This window comes from Anguilla rostrata, chromosome 2, assembly GCF_018555375.3.
Source record: "Anguilla rostrata isolate EN2019 chromosome 2, ASM1855537v3, whole genome shotgun sequence".
Lineage (NCBI taxonomy): Eukaryota > Metazoa > Chordata > Actinopteri > Anguilliformes > Anguillidae > Anguilla > Anguilla rostrata.
The window spans coordinates 57,364,816-57,379,335 of NC_057934.1; the positions used below are offsets into that span (position 1 = coordinate 57,364,816).

The 14,520-nt window shown below is 48.0% G+C and overlaps 1 protein-coding gene across 3 annotated transcripts in view; it reads left to right on the plus strand.

The window, feature by feature from the left end:
* Positions 1-12,955, plus strand: part of LOC135248579 (3',5'-cyclic-AMP phosphodiesterase 4B-like) — a 93,965-nt gene extending 81,010 nt beyond the window's left edge. For all 3 annotated transcript variants that reach the window (XM_064323373.1, XM_064323374.1, XM_064323375.1), the window contains 4 exons: positions 1,260-1,414; positions 1,813-1,935; positions 7,170-7,352; positions 7,579-12,955. In XM_064323373.1, the coding sequence (XP_064179443.1) occupies positions 1,260-1,414; positions 1,813-1,935; positions 7,170-7,352; positions 7,579-8,139 (1,022 nt within the window). In that variant the 3' untranslated portion in view covers positions 8,140-12,955. The remainder of the gene's footprint in view (positions 1-1,259; positions 1,415-1,812; positions 1,936-7,169; positions 7,353-7,578) is intronic.
* Positions 12,956-14,520: the final 1,565 nt, after the last annotated feature.

A 14,520-nucleotide genomic window follows, 5' to 3' on the forward strand; every position in this document is an offset into this window, starting at 1 on the left:
TTATTAGGGGTATATAGAGGACCTCCAGGTCTCTGAATCTGTGGACATTTTTAAAAGAAATCTTAAGATGCACCATTTTAGCATGGCTTTTACCTAGGTTTTATAGCACTGTTTTATCCATATTTTATTTTTTATATACATATATGTATATTATTACTTATTTATTTTATTATTATTATTATTATTATTATTATTGTTGTTGTTGTTGTTGTTGTTGTTGTTGTTTCTTTTATTTCTCTTAGCATGGCTTTTTACCTGGTTTTAGCCTTGTTCTTACCCTCCCTGATCTACTTTTTATACTTTTATCTTTATTTGTACTACTTCTGGTTTTTACGCATTTTTAAAAATGTTTTTATTTATTTTAAACTATTTACTCTGTTATTTATCTGACCTTGTTCGTCTGCTGTGTTTTTTGTTGCGCCACTTTCACTACTGCTGCCGTTTACCCTAATTTTTATCTTGATTTTAGTTTTGTCCTTAGGTCTTAAATGTTTTCTCTAATATCCTTCAATCACCTTGTTTGTTTCTGTCTTTTTATGTACGGCATATTGAGTTGCACCCGCTGTCGGAAATGTCCTTTATAAATAAAGTTTGATTGATTAATTGATTGATATAGTATTGCTGTAGATTGTAAGAGGCACATAGAATGTTGCTGTAATTGTAAGGGGTATAGTGTATTCTAATTGTAATGGGTATATAGACTATTGTTGTAATTGTAAGTGGTATATGGTGTGCTGCTGTAATTCTAAGGGGTATTTAGAGTATTTCTGTAATTGTAATGGTATAGAGAGTATTGTTGTAATTGTAAGGGGTATATAGAGTTTTGCTGTATTTCTAAGGGGTATATAGAGTATTGCTGTGATCGTAAGGGGCTATATATAGTATTGCTGTAATTGGAAGGAGTATATGGAGTATTTGCTGTACTTTTAAGTGGCATATGGTGTATTGCTCTAATTGTAAGTGGGTTATGGTGTATTGCTGTAATTGTAAGTGGTTTATGGTGTATTGCTGTAATTGTAAGTGGTATATGGTGTATTGCTGTAATTCTAAGGGGTATATTGAGTATTGCTGTAATTGCAAGCGGTATATGGTGTATTGCTGTAATTCTAAGGTGTATATAAAGTATTGCTGTAATTGTAAGTGGTATATGGTGCATTGCTGTTATTGTAAGTGGTTTATGGTGTACTGCTGTACTTGTCAGGAGTATACAGAGTATCACTGCTGGTCTATAGCACTGCGTGTGATCCTCTCTCTCTCAGACTCTGAGCTGGCGCTGATGTACAATGATGAGTCAGTTCTGGAGAACCATCACCTGGCCGTGGGCTTCAAGCTGCTGCACGAGGAGAACTGCGACATCTTCCAGAACCTGAGCAAGAGGCAGCGACAGAGCTTACGCAGGATGGTGATTGACATGGTGAGGGCCTGTCCATTACAGTAACCCTCCAATGGCAGGCTCAGCTGGGGAATAGAGAATCCTTTGGCAGTTGGAATGGTCATTTTTTAACTTAGGTCTGAATAGTGTTCACTGTGTGAACTAAACAGTGTTCTTGGCTAGAAATAGCTGTACAAAATAAGTATTGTACCTTACTGAACCTGTGTTTAGCAGTTGTCTATGACCATGAAATGCACTTTTTGTACGTCGCTTTGGATAAAAGCGTCTGCCAAATAAATGTAATGTAATGTAACTCATAATAATTTGGACTAATTAGAATAATCACACTGCTCCTCCTCTTTCTCCCTTCATCTCTGCTTCTTTCTTCATTTCCTTCTGTCTTTTTTTCTTTCTGCCACCACTCTCTTCTCTCTCTGTAGGTGTTGGCTACAGACATGTCCAAACACATGAGTCTGCTGGGTGACCTAAAGACGATGGTGGAGACCAAGAAAGTGACAAGTTCAGGAGTGCTTCTGCTGGACCACTACACTGACCGCGTACAGGTGAGCACTGACTGCTACACTGACCACATACAGGTGAGCTCTGACTGCTACACTGACCACATACAGGTGAGCTCTGAGCGCTACACTGACCGCATACAGGTGAGCTCTGACTGCTACACTGACCGCATACAGGTGAGCTCAGACTGCTACACTGACCGCATACAGGTGAGCTCTGACTGCTACACTGACCGCATACAGGTGAGCTCTGACTGCTACACTGACCGCATACAGGTGAGCTCTGACTGCTACACTGACCCCATACAGGTGAGCTCAGACTGCTACACTGACCCCATACAGGTGAGCTCTGAGCGCTACACTGACCCCATACAGGTGAGCTCTGAGCGCTACACTGACCCCATACAGGTGAGCTCTGAGCGCTACACTGACCGCATACAGGTGAGCTCTGACTGCTACACTGACCGCATACAGGTGAGCTCTGACTGCTACACTGACCGCATACAGGTGAGCTCTGACCGCATACAGGTGAGCTCTGACTGCTACACTGACCGCATACAGGTGAGCTCTGACTGCTACACTGACCGCATACAGGTGAGCTCTGACTGCTACACTGACCGCATACAGGTGAGCTCTGAGCGCTACACTGACCCCATACAGGTGAGCTCTGACTGCTACACTGACCGCATACAGGTGAGCTCTGACCGCATACAGGTGAGCTCAGTGCTACACTGACCGCATACAGGTGAGCTCAGACTGCTACACTGACCCATACAGGTGAGCTCTGAGCGCTACACTGACCCCATACAGGGAGCTCTGACTGCTACACTGACCCCATACAGGTGAGCTCTGAGTGCTACACTGACCCATACAGGGTTGAGCGCTACCTGACCGCATACAGGTGAGCTCAGACTGCTACACTGACTGCATACAGGTGAGCTCTGACCACATACAGGTGAGCTCTGACTGCTACTCTGACCGCATACAGGTGAGCTCTGACCACATACAGGTGAGCTCTGACCACTGTACTGACCGCATACAGGTGAGCTCTGACTGCTACACTGACCGCATACAGGTGAGCTCTGACTGCTACACTGACCGCATACAGGTGAGCTCTGACTGCATACAGGTGAGCTCTGACTGCTACACTGACCGCATACAGGTGAGCTCTGACCACATACAGGTGAGCTCTGAGCGCTACACTGACCGCATACAGGTGAGCTCTGAGCGCTACACTGACCGCATACAGGTGAGCTCTGACTGCATACAGGTGAGCTCTGACCGCTACACTGACCGCATACAGGTGAGCTCTGACTGCATACAGGTGAGCTCTGACTGCTACACTGACCGCATACAGGTGAGCTCTGACTGCATACAGGTGAGCTCTGACTGCTACACTGACCGCATACAGGTGAGCTCTGACTGCATACAGGTGAGCTCTGAGCGCTACACTGACCCCATACAGGTGAGCTCTGACTGCATACAGGTGAGCTCTGACTGCTACACTGACCGCATACAGGTGAGCTCTGACCGCATACAGGTGAGCTCTGACCGCATACAGGTGAGCTCTGACCGCATACAGGTGAGCTCTGACTGCATACAGGTGAGCTCTGAGCGCTACACTGACCACATACAGGTGAGCTCTGAGCGCTACACTGACCACATACAGGTGAGCTCTGACTGCATACAGGTGAGCTCTGACTGCATACAGGTGACCAACATGAGCTGAGCCTGAACTGCCATACAGGTGAGCTCTGAGCGCTACACTGACCGCATACAGGTGAGCTCTGACCGCTACACTGACCGCATACAGGTGAGCTCTGAGCGCTACACTGACCCCATACAGGTGAGCTCTGACCACATACAGGTGAGCTCTGACTGCTACACTGACCGCATACAGGTGAGCTCTGACTGCTACACTGACCACATACAGGTGAGCTCTGAGCGCTACACTGACCGCATACAGGTGAGCTCTGACCGCATACAGGTGAGCTCTGACTGCTACACTGACCGCATACAGGTGAGCTCTGAGCGCTACACTGACCGCATACAGGTGAGCTCTGACTGCTACACTGACCGCATACAGGTGAGCTCTGACCGCTACACTGACCGCATACAGGTGAGCTCTGAGCGCTACACTGACCCCATACAGGTGAGCTCTGACTGCATACAGGTGAGCTCTGACTGCTACACTGACCACATACAGGTGAGCTGAGCTACCTGACCGCATACAGGTGAGCTCTGAGCGCTACACTGACCACATACAGGTGAGCTCTGACTGCATACAGGTGAGCTCTGACGTGCTACACTGACCGCATACAGGTGAGCTTTGAGCCTACTGACTGACCATACAGGTGAGCTGCGTGTGAGATGGTCGTTAGCGTGACTGCGTGTGCGCAGTACAGGTTTGGCGTGCTGATGGTTACAGCTGACGGGTCATACTGGTGATGCTTGCGTGTGAGCATCAGGTTGGCGTGCTGCGTGTGAGCGTACAGTCAGTTTGGCGTGCTGCTGTGAGCGAGGGTCAGGTTTGGCGTGCTGCGTGTGAGGCATGCAGTTTGGCGCTGCTCGTGAGGTACAGTCAGGTTTGGCGTGCTGGTGTGGTACAGTCAGGTTTGGCGTGCTGCGTGTGAGCGACAGTCAGGTTTGGCGTGCTGCGTGTGAGCGACAGTCAGGTTTGGCGTGCTGCGTGTGAGCGAGGGTCAGGTTTGGCGTGCTGGTGTGAGCGAGCGTCAGGTTTGGCGTGCTGCGTGTGAGGTCGTCAGGTTTGGCGTGCTGCGTGTGAGCGAGGTCAGGTTTGGTGTGCTGCGGTGAGACGCGTGGTGTCAGGTTTGGCGTGCTGGTGTGAGCGAGGGTCAGGTTTGGCGGTTGCTGTGTGTGAGTGGACAGTCAGGTTTGGCGTGCTGCGTGTGAGGTACAGTCAGGTTTGGCGTGCTGCTGTGTACGCGAGTCAGGTTTGGCGTGCTGCGTGTGAGGTACAGTCAGGTTTGGTGTGCTGCGTGTGAGCGAGGGTCAGGTTTGGCGTGCTGCGTGTGAGCGAGGGTCAGGTTTGGCGTGCTGCGTGTGAGGTACAGTCAGGTTTGGCGTGCTGCGTGTGAGTGACAGTCAGGTTTGGCGTGCTGTGTGTGAGCGAGGGTCAGGTTTGGTGTGCTGCGTGTGAGCGAGGGTCAGGTTTGGCGTGCTGCGTGTGAGCGACAGTCAGGTTTGGCGTGCTGCGTGTGAGGTACAGTCAGGTTTGGCGTGCTGCGTGTGAGGTACAGTCAGGTTTGGCGTGCTGCGTGTGAGCGAGGGTCAGGTTTGGTGTGCTGCGTGTGAGCGATGGTCAGGTTTGGGTGCTGCGTGTGAGCGAGGGTCAGGTTTGGCGTGCTGCGTGTGAGCGAGGGTCAGGTTTGGCGTGCTGCGTGTGAGCGATGGTCAGGTTTGGCGTGCTGCGTGTGAGGTACAGTCAGGTTTAGCGTGCTGCGTGTGAGCGAGGGTCAGGTTTGGCGTGCTGCGTGTGAGCGACAGTCAGGTTTGGCGTGCTGCGTGTGAGGTACAGTCAGGTTTGGCGTGCTGCGTGTGAGCGAGGGTCAGGTTTGGTGTGCTGCGTGTGAGCGAGGGTCAGGTTTGGCGTGCTGCGTGTGAGCGAGGGTCAGGTTTGGCGTGCTGCGTGTGAGCGAGGGTCAGGTTTGGCGTGCTGCGTGTGAGGTACAGTCAGGTTTGGCGTGCTGCGTGTGAGGACAGTCAGGTTTGGCGTGCTGCGTGTGAGCGATGGTCAGGTTTGGCGTGCTGTGTGTGAGGTACAGTCAGGTTTGGTGTGCTGTGTGTGAGTGACAGTCAGGTTTGGCGTGCTGTGTGTGAGCGAGGGTCAGGTTTGGCATGCTGCGTGTGAGCGAGGTCAGGTTTGGCGTGCTGCGTGTGAGGTACAGTCAGGTTTGGTGTGCTGGTGTGAGCGATGGTCAGGTTGGCTGTCTGTGGTACAGTCAGGTTGTGTGCTGTGTGTGAGCGAGGGTCAGGTTTGGCGTGCTGCGTGTGAGCGAGGGTCAGGTTTGGCGTGCTGCGTGTGAGGTACAGTCAGGTTTGGCGTGCTGCGTGTGAGGTACAGTCAGTTTTGGCGTGCTGCGTGTGAGCGACAGTCAGGTTTGGCGTGCTGCGTGTGAGGTACAGTCAGGTTTGGCGTGCTGCGTGTGAGGTACAGTCAGTTTTGGCGTGCTGCGTGTGAGCGAGGGTCAGGTTTGGCGTGTGTGTGTGAGCGAGGGTCAGGTTTGGCGTGCTGCGTGTGAGTACAGTCAGGTTTGGCGTGCTGCGTGTGAGGAAGTCAGGTTTGGCGTGCTGTGTGTGAGGTACAGTCAGGTTTGGCGTGCTGCGTGTGAGGTACAGTCAGGTTTGGCGTGCTGCGTGTGAGGTACAGTCAGGTTTGGCGTGCTGCGTGTGAGTGACAGTCAGGTTTTGCGTGTTGTGTGTGAGGTACAGTCAGGTTTGGCGTGCTGCGTGTGAGCGAGGGTCAGGTTTGGCGTGTTGGTGTGAGGTACAGTCAGGTTTGGCGTGCTGCGTGTGAGCGAGGTCAGGTTTGGCGTGCTGCGTGTGAGGTACAGTCAGGTTTGGCGTGCTGCGTGTAGGCACAGGTCAGGTTTGGGTGCTGCGTGTGAGGACGTCAGTTTGGCGTGTTGGGTGTGAGGTACAGTCAGGTTTGGCGTGCTGCGTGTGAGGTACAGTCAGGTTTGGCGTGCTGCGTGTGAGCGATGGTCAGGTTTGGCGTGCTGTGTGTGAGCGAGGGTCAGGTTTGGCGTGCTGCGTGTGAGCGAGGGTCAGGTTTGGCGTGCTGCGTGTGAGGTACAGTCAGGTTTGGCGTGCTGCGTGTGAGCGACAGTCAGGTTTGGCGTGCTGCGTGTGAGGTACAGTCAGGTTTGGCGTGCTGCGTGTGAGCGATGGTCAGGTTTGGCGTGCTGCGTGTGAGCGAGGGTCAGGTTTGGCGTGCTGCGTGTGAGCGAGGGTCAGGTTTGGCGTGCTGTGTGTGAGCGATGGTCAGGTTTGGCGTGCTGCGTGTGAGGTACAGTCAGGTTTGGCGTGCTGCGTGTGAGGTACAGTCAGGTTTGGCGTGCTGCGTGTGAGCGAGGGTCAGGTTTGGCGTACTGCGTGTGAGTGACAGTCAGGTTTGGCGTGCTGCGTGTGAGCGATGGTCAGGTTTGACATGCTGCGTGTGAGTGAGGGTCAGGTTTGGCGTGCTGCGTGTGAGCGAGGGTCAGGTTTGACGTGCTGCGTGTGAGCGACGGTCAGCTTTAGCGTGCTGTGTGCTGCAGGTCCTGCGGAACATGGTGCACTGCGCAGACCTGAGTAACCCCACCAAGCCGCTGGCCGTGTACAGGCAGTGGACTGAGCGCATCATGCAGGAGTTCTTCCGCCAGGGAGACAAAGAGAGGGAGAGAGGCATGGAGATCAGCCCCATGTGCGACAAACACACTGCGTCTGTGGAGAAGAGCCAGGTGACACACACGCTCATGCACATTCACACACATACGTTTCATGTTTATATGGGAATAATATGTCTACCCATCTTATATATCTGTGTATGTGTGTGTACATGTGCATGTGTGTGTACGTGTGTGTGTGTACATGTGCATGTGTGTGTATGTGTGTGTGTGTGTGCCTGTATGTACGTGTGTGTACGTGTGTGTATATGTGTGCGTGTGTGCGTTCCCTTGGTTATAGGTGGGCTTCATTGACTACATCGTGCACCCCCTGTGGGAGACGTGGGGGGACCTGGTGCACCCCGATGCCCAGGACATCCTGGACACCCTGGAGGAGAACCGGGACTGGTACCAGAGCACTATCCCCCAGAGCCCCTCCCCTCCCCCAGACGTCCCGGACAAGGAGCTGGGCGCCTGCGGGGACAAGTTTCAGTTCGAACTGACCCTGGAGGACGAGGGGGAGGGGCAACCCAACCACAACCACTTAGGGGAGACCTGCCATGACCAGGAGGAGGAGGAAGAGGAGGAGGGGGAGGAGAGGGAGGGGGAGGGAGAGCCAGGGCTGGAGGAAGAGCAGGAAGGAGAAAATGAGGAGGAAGAGGAGGGGGAGGAAATGAAAGAGGAAGAAGAGGTAGAAGAAGAAGGTGCAAAGGAAGAGGAGGAAGAAGAAAAAGAGGAAGAGGAGGGAAAAGAGCAGGAGGAAGTGGAGGGTAGAGAGGAGGAAGGGGCGGAGTGCGAGCAGGTGGGAGAGAATGGACTCTCAGATGAAGGCCATGAGGAAGAGGAGGAGAGTGACACATGAGGAAGAATCACACTCAATAGTCTCCCCCCACCCTCGCCCTTTATACACACAAACACACACAGCCGCACCACCCCTCATACCTGCAAGCCCCACCCCTCTCAACTGCCACGCCCCTCCATCCACCTTCTGCCACTGCCATTGACTGGGAAGAATAGGTGTACATGGTCGGGGGGGTGGGGTCTAGAGTGTCTGTGGGCGCGAGTTGTACAAAGGGGTGTGTTTACCTGTGTGTGTGAGGAGTGGGTGTTTATCAGCATAGGTGGATTTAGAATATATATGGCACAGGGTTGGCTGTATGATGTTTAGACTGTGTGTGGTGGGGGTAGATTGTGTTTGTGTATGTACTTGTGTGTGTGTGTGTGTGTGTGGGGGTGGGGAGGGCGGGGTGGGATCTGTAGTCAGGGTACTGCTGGGGGATGCAGGAAAGTTCACTCCACCCCAGCCATGGAGGACAAAACAAGAGGATGTGTGACAAAAAATAATGACGCTTATTGATAAAAAAAGACATTTATTTTTTAAAAAACGGGAACAAAATATGAACAAAACTATTTACACAGCAGCTGTAGATTTGGATTGTGTTGGCGCCACACAGTGGTCTTTCTGAGGAACTGCACCTGGGGAAGAGCATTATTTTATCGCCATTGAAGACAATGTAGCACTCTGGACTCAACACACACATGCACACATGCGCACACACACATACACACACACACACACATGTTTGTGCATACATGTGTATACTCTCAATCTTATATTCACATGTACACTCGCATTTGTACTCAAACGCACATACACGCTCACAAATGCAAACACACTCGTTCGCACATTCAGTTGTGCGCATGCTGTATACTCAGAAACACACGTACAGGTGTGCTTGCTCTACTTGCTCATGCACATGTATTTCTGTGTGTGTGTGTGTATATTTCGGACGGACTGGGGAAAAGCCATCTGTATATTGAGTGTCAATGTGTAGGACTGACTCATCTTTCTCCGCGTGGAGCTCCACCCGGAACGCCACCCGGAACTCCACCCTGGAACTCCGCCCAGTTTTCCCAAGCAGTTGTGTGCCGATCGTTTTTTTTTTTTTTTTTTTTTTTTTTTTTTAAATAGGATTTTCTATTTTTCTCAGAATAAGAAGAAGCTAAGCCAGAGGACATTATTATTATTATTTTTGTTAAATGAGGGCTAGGAGATGAGAGGAAGAGTACCCTACCCCCTTTCTACCCCCCCCCCCCCCCCCAGACACCGCCCTTTTCCATTTTACCAGCAGTGCTACCAGTGCAATATGGCCGCGTGCCTTTCTGAAGGACCAATGACGGCTTTACCTTGGGACCGTGGGAGCACAATGGCTTGTGGGAAAGGAGAGGTCCGCGTGGTTTGCTGTTGTCTATTCTTTTTGATCGTGACGTTTCAAGCTCCTCCTGTGCTGTCTGTTATTACTGTCATATTTACTCTCTGTGGGGAAAAAAAATAACTCCACAGTAAGTCTTCCTCCTGGCCCATAGAGGGCACTAGTGTCAAACACGGCTACCCCTGGGGCGATGTTGTCTGGGTAACCGAAAGAGGAGTTGTTGCTTTGAGTGGGTTACTCGTCTTACCATATAACAGAATCGCAGTCTCACAGATGAAGAGCACATTTGGTTTTTTTCTGGGAAACTCTTTCACGTGCAAACAGCACGCAGACATGCCGTGTGCGCACATGTACACAAACACAAACCTGTATTCATCTTTCTCTCTTTTAAACACACACACACACGTACACACAAATGCACACTCACATGAACACACAAACACACACCCACATACACATATACAGACACACACACTCACACTCACACATCCACAGAGAAGCACACACATACACAAACATACACATACACACACACACACACACAAACACACACCCACATACACATATACAGACACACATGCTCACGCTCACACATCCACAGAGAAGCACACACATATGCAAACACACGCCCGCAGACACACACACACACACACACACACACACATGGCATGTGCTCAGTGAGAAAGATGAGTGTTTATCTGTGTTTATAAGTCTTAACACCATGAGAGTAATACTGAAGCATTTTACAGCTACTGAAGTTGAAGGAAATTCTTTCGCGTGGGGTCTTTTTTAAAAAGGAGAACACCTGTACCTGAAGCCTGTTCACACACACGCTTAATCTCATGCCGGAGGCCCCCTGTGGAATCTCCATTTATGTGTGCTCCTAAAATATATATTTAAAAACACAAAGATTGCCATTTTAACACAATACTGTAGCATTTATCTCTTGTTGATTTACTATTTACTATTACTATATTGATTCCTTGCTGCCATGCTTCATAAGTGTTGAAAATAACTGAAAGGGAAAACAAAAAATAAGCAAATGCCTCAAATGTTTCCTTTAAAGTGGTCATGTACAGTTTTTATTTTTGTATGATACTTTTGGATGTAATGAAATACATTCTATTATAATTATTATTATTATGATTATGACATTATTAGGGCTGAAGGAGTAAATGTATAATATTTATCCTGCTGGGCTTGTATATACTGTAATGTTGGACTGTAAATGATGAATTGTATAAATGAATATGTCTCGTTTTACATCATTGTTGAGCAAGGAATTAATATGTACTGCCCTCCTCCATTCTACCACATATTTCCCCCTCTCTCTCTCAAACTCTCATTCTCTCTTCATCTCTCCCTCTCTCTCATTTCCACCTCTCTCTCTCTCTCTCTCTCACTTTCTCTCTCAATCTCTGTCTCTCTGAAAATGTGGAAGAGTGTAACTCTGGACTAGCACCTTAACTCATTGGTTAAAAAGGGGCGTATGGAGGATATTGACCATCTTTACTGCACTTTATTTTCTTTGATATCATCTTGTTTTTTTTTTAATCTCCTTCGATTATGTGGTGTATTCCTGTAAATATAAGCAGCAGGGATTTACTGCTCTGTATGTGTGTGTGTGTGTGTGTATGTGTAAAAGTTTGTGTGATTTTGAGTACACATGTGTATGCAAAAGTTTGAAAGTGCACATGGACATGTATGTGTGTGTGCGTGTGTGCACGCATGTGTACTGTGTGCCTGTGTGTGTGTGTGTTTGTGTGTACTATAGTAATGTTTCTCTTTGTGTGTTGGTGATGGAGGTACCAGACTCCACAGATGAAAGGCATCAGGTTAACCAAAGAGGTGGAGAAGACAGACAGTAGTTGGATGTAGAGCCTATGCTGTGTTGGAGATGTTGTACGTTAAGTTCTCACTCTCATTGTTCACCAATAAACAGTGTGTGTCAATGGAAGTTGAATCGTGGAACTTAGCCTCAAGTGCACATGAACACAGACACCTTCAGATTGTGAACATTTGAACGCTTCTCTTCATCGACGCACCCTTACCTGTGCCCCCCTTAACCCTGCTTGTGAGGAGGCCCTTAATCCAAAATATGGATCACTTCAGACACGTCGTATCTCCTGACTAGAACCGTGAAGCGTTCCTTGCGAGAACAATTTCTTTATTAAGTTATTGAATTCAAGATGGCTGGAATTTGCCTGACACTGAGGTCTGAGTATATCTATCATGTGAAACGTAACATGATATGTAACAGACGCAGACCTGGCCTGTGACGTAGCCCAATGGACATTTCTGTGGTGAAAAGCTCAGGCTACATTTCATTAAAAAGTGAAAGTTTTCTTGCTGACTAGGATGTAGCCAGGCTATTTCCGAGGTCAGACCTCAGCAATATTGGGGTATAGTCTGTTTGTCCAAACATCTCCCAGTCTAGATTTCCACCCCTTTAGTCATCAAGATTCCGGCTCTTGGTCACTGGGAAGCGTATGCGTAGGGCCCCCGTGAATACCAGGGGGGCCCCTAATTATCCTAACATATATATATTATTTAACATGTTGGGTTTGAGGGACCCCTCAAGGGCTATGGCTGGTGCTGAATGGATGTAAAGCCAGAAGTTTGGGCAGAGGAACTGGGTCGGTCTGAAAAATTTGTAGAATTTGGATTTAGGCGTAAGTCGCCTGAAATATTTAGTGTCAGGAGTGTAACTGTATTCAGGCCAGGGTCAAATAAGCTGTGGAATTACTTTTTAGATATTGATAAAGTCTGAAAACACTCCTGTAGGTTGTTTTGATGAATATCAACTAAGCACAACTAACCCAAAACGTGTGAGCGTTGGAGAGACACTTTTTTTTCAGATGTTTACAGCTTCCAAAAATTGGACTGAAAATATATCGTAAAGAACCTACCCTTAAAACCACCGGTACAACTCCTGCAGATTAACGGACAGTTTTAATAGTTTAAAAGTTTTATTTGATTATGCGTTCTGGCTTAGTCGTGTATTTTGTTGAAAGATTCTCAGGCGTCTGCAGAAGTAAGTTCAAATTCTATCACAATCTAAATTGTTACCATTTGTCCGCCAGGCCTGCGCTTCACGGTCCGTCTGTCTGTCCGACGTTCTGGTACCCCGGTGTCTGTGCGCCGCCCAGCTAAGGCTGTGTGCTGGAATAGGGCCGGGCCTCTGGGGAAGCCGGAGCCTGACCCTACCTACTGTGCTCTGATGTTCCTGACTGAAGTCCTGTCACTTGAGTGCCCGTCTGAATTGTCGCAGGTGAAAAGAGCTCTTTATTCTCCGGCCTTTGTCACGCTTGAAGTAGTTTTGTCTTTCGGTCGTCGTTTGCAAAACCCCACACGTCCACACAGCATTGGTGTGCTGACACATCCGTCTATGAGGCAGAATGCTGACTCCATCTGTGCTGAAGCTGAAGCACATTTCAGATCTCGCTTTTTCTTTTCTTTTTTTTTTTGAAAAAACTATGATCGTTTTTTCATTTTCTCTTATTTAAGCCATATTAGGTTCAGTATCCATGATAGAACAACGGTCAGCAAATGACTCCAATGAACCTTGTAATAGAATTCAAATTGTGGAATATTTAAATGAAAACATTGCAATTTATGTACATTATATTGCTGTAATACTGTATGTAAAATGTGTCAAGGTAATCTTTTTCATATTATGGTCATATTTTAGCTTTCCGTAAGGAGAGCTGGGATGAGGATTTGTGAATAAAATGCATCTAACATATATGACGAATATATAAATAACTATACATAATATATAAATTAATATTTTTGTGGATCTCTGTGTGTTTCTGTAAAGTGTGTTTAACTATTACCATCAATGATGATTTTTACAATTGATAAAAATTAAAAGCATTATGAAATTATGCAGCAAATAGGACTCACGGAGTTGGTATGCTCATTGAGTGTCTTTTTTCAAGTCACACAGTGCCACACACGATGAGTTCGAGCAGAGTTAGTCTATTTTATTTACGTTTAATGGAACAGAGGAGTATAAGAGTAGGGAAAGAACATAAAGAGAACAGAACAGTATACAGAACAGAAAGAGAGAGCCGAGTGGTAATTGTGGAACAGAAAGAGAGTGGAGGGTAATTGTGGAACAGAAAGAGAGAGCAGAGGGTAGTTGTGGAACAGAAAGAGAGCAGAGTGGTAATTGTGGAACAGAAAGAGAGAGCAGAGGGTAATTGTGGAACAGAAAGAGAGCAGAGTGGTAATTGTGGAACAGAAAGAGAGCAGAGTGGTAATTGTGGAACAGAAAGAGAGAGCAGAGGGTAATTGTGGAACAGAAAGAGAGCAGAGTGGTAATTGTGGAACAGAAAGAGAGCAGAGTGGTAATTGTGGAACAGAAAGAGAGCAGAGTGGTAATTGTGGAACAGAAAGAGAGAGCAGAGGGTAATTGTAGAACAGAAAGAGAGCAGGCGGTAATTGTGGAACAGAAAGAGAGAGCAGGGGGGTAGTTGTAGAACAGAAAAAGAGCAGAGGGTTATTGTTGAACAGAAAGAGAGCACCGTTAATCTATTTTCTTCAAGTTACAGTTACAGTGAGATTGGTGTCTTCCTGATTGATGCTAGCAAGTCCCTCAGTCCTTGCTAGAGTCTCCACTCTCATCCCACTTTTACAAAAATGAAATGTCATTTTGACTACAAGGATCTGCCAAATAGCTGAACTGTGAAGAACTGTAAGTATTGATTAGTGTTACATTGTAGGTCAGTCGGTGAGTTGGATTCAATTTCCACCTCAATATGGAGGCCCAGATTCACGTGATTGGGCAAACGCAGATGACCGTATTCTGGCTCCTTGTTTACCGATGACAGGGTGATTCTTTTTCTGTTAGGCCGGTTCTCTTGTCAGTTTTTTAGAAGTCTTAAAGAAGGGTTGTTCTGCCTCCCGAAAATTTGATGGTTCTTGATCGTTCATTAAAAGGACACTGTGACTTAAAAATCACTGAAGGTCACTGAAGTGCAGCAAAAGCAGACACTCAGTTACTGTTCTGAAGAGTAGCTGGGATG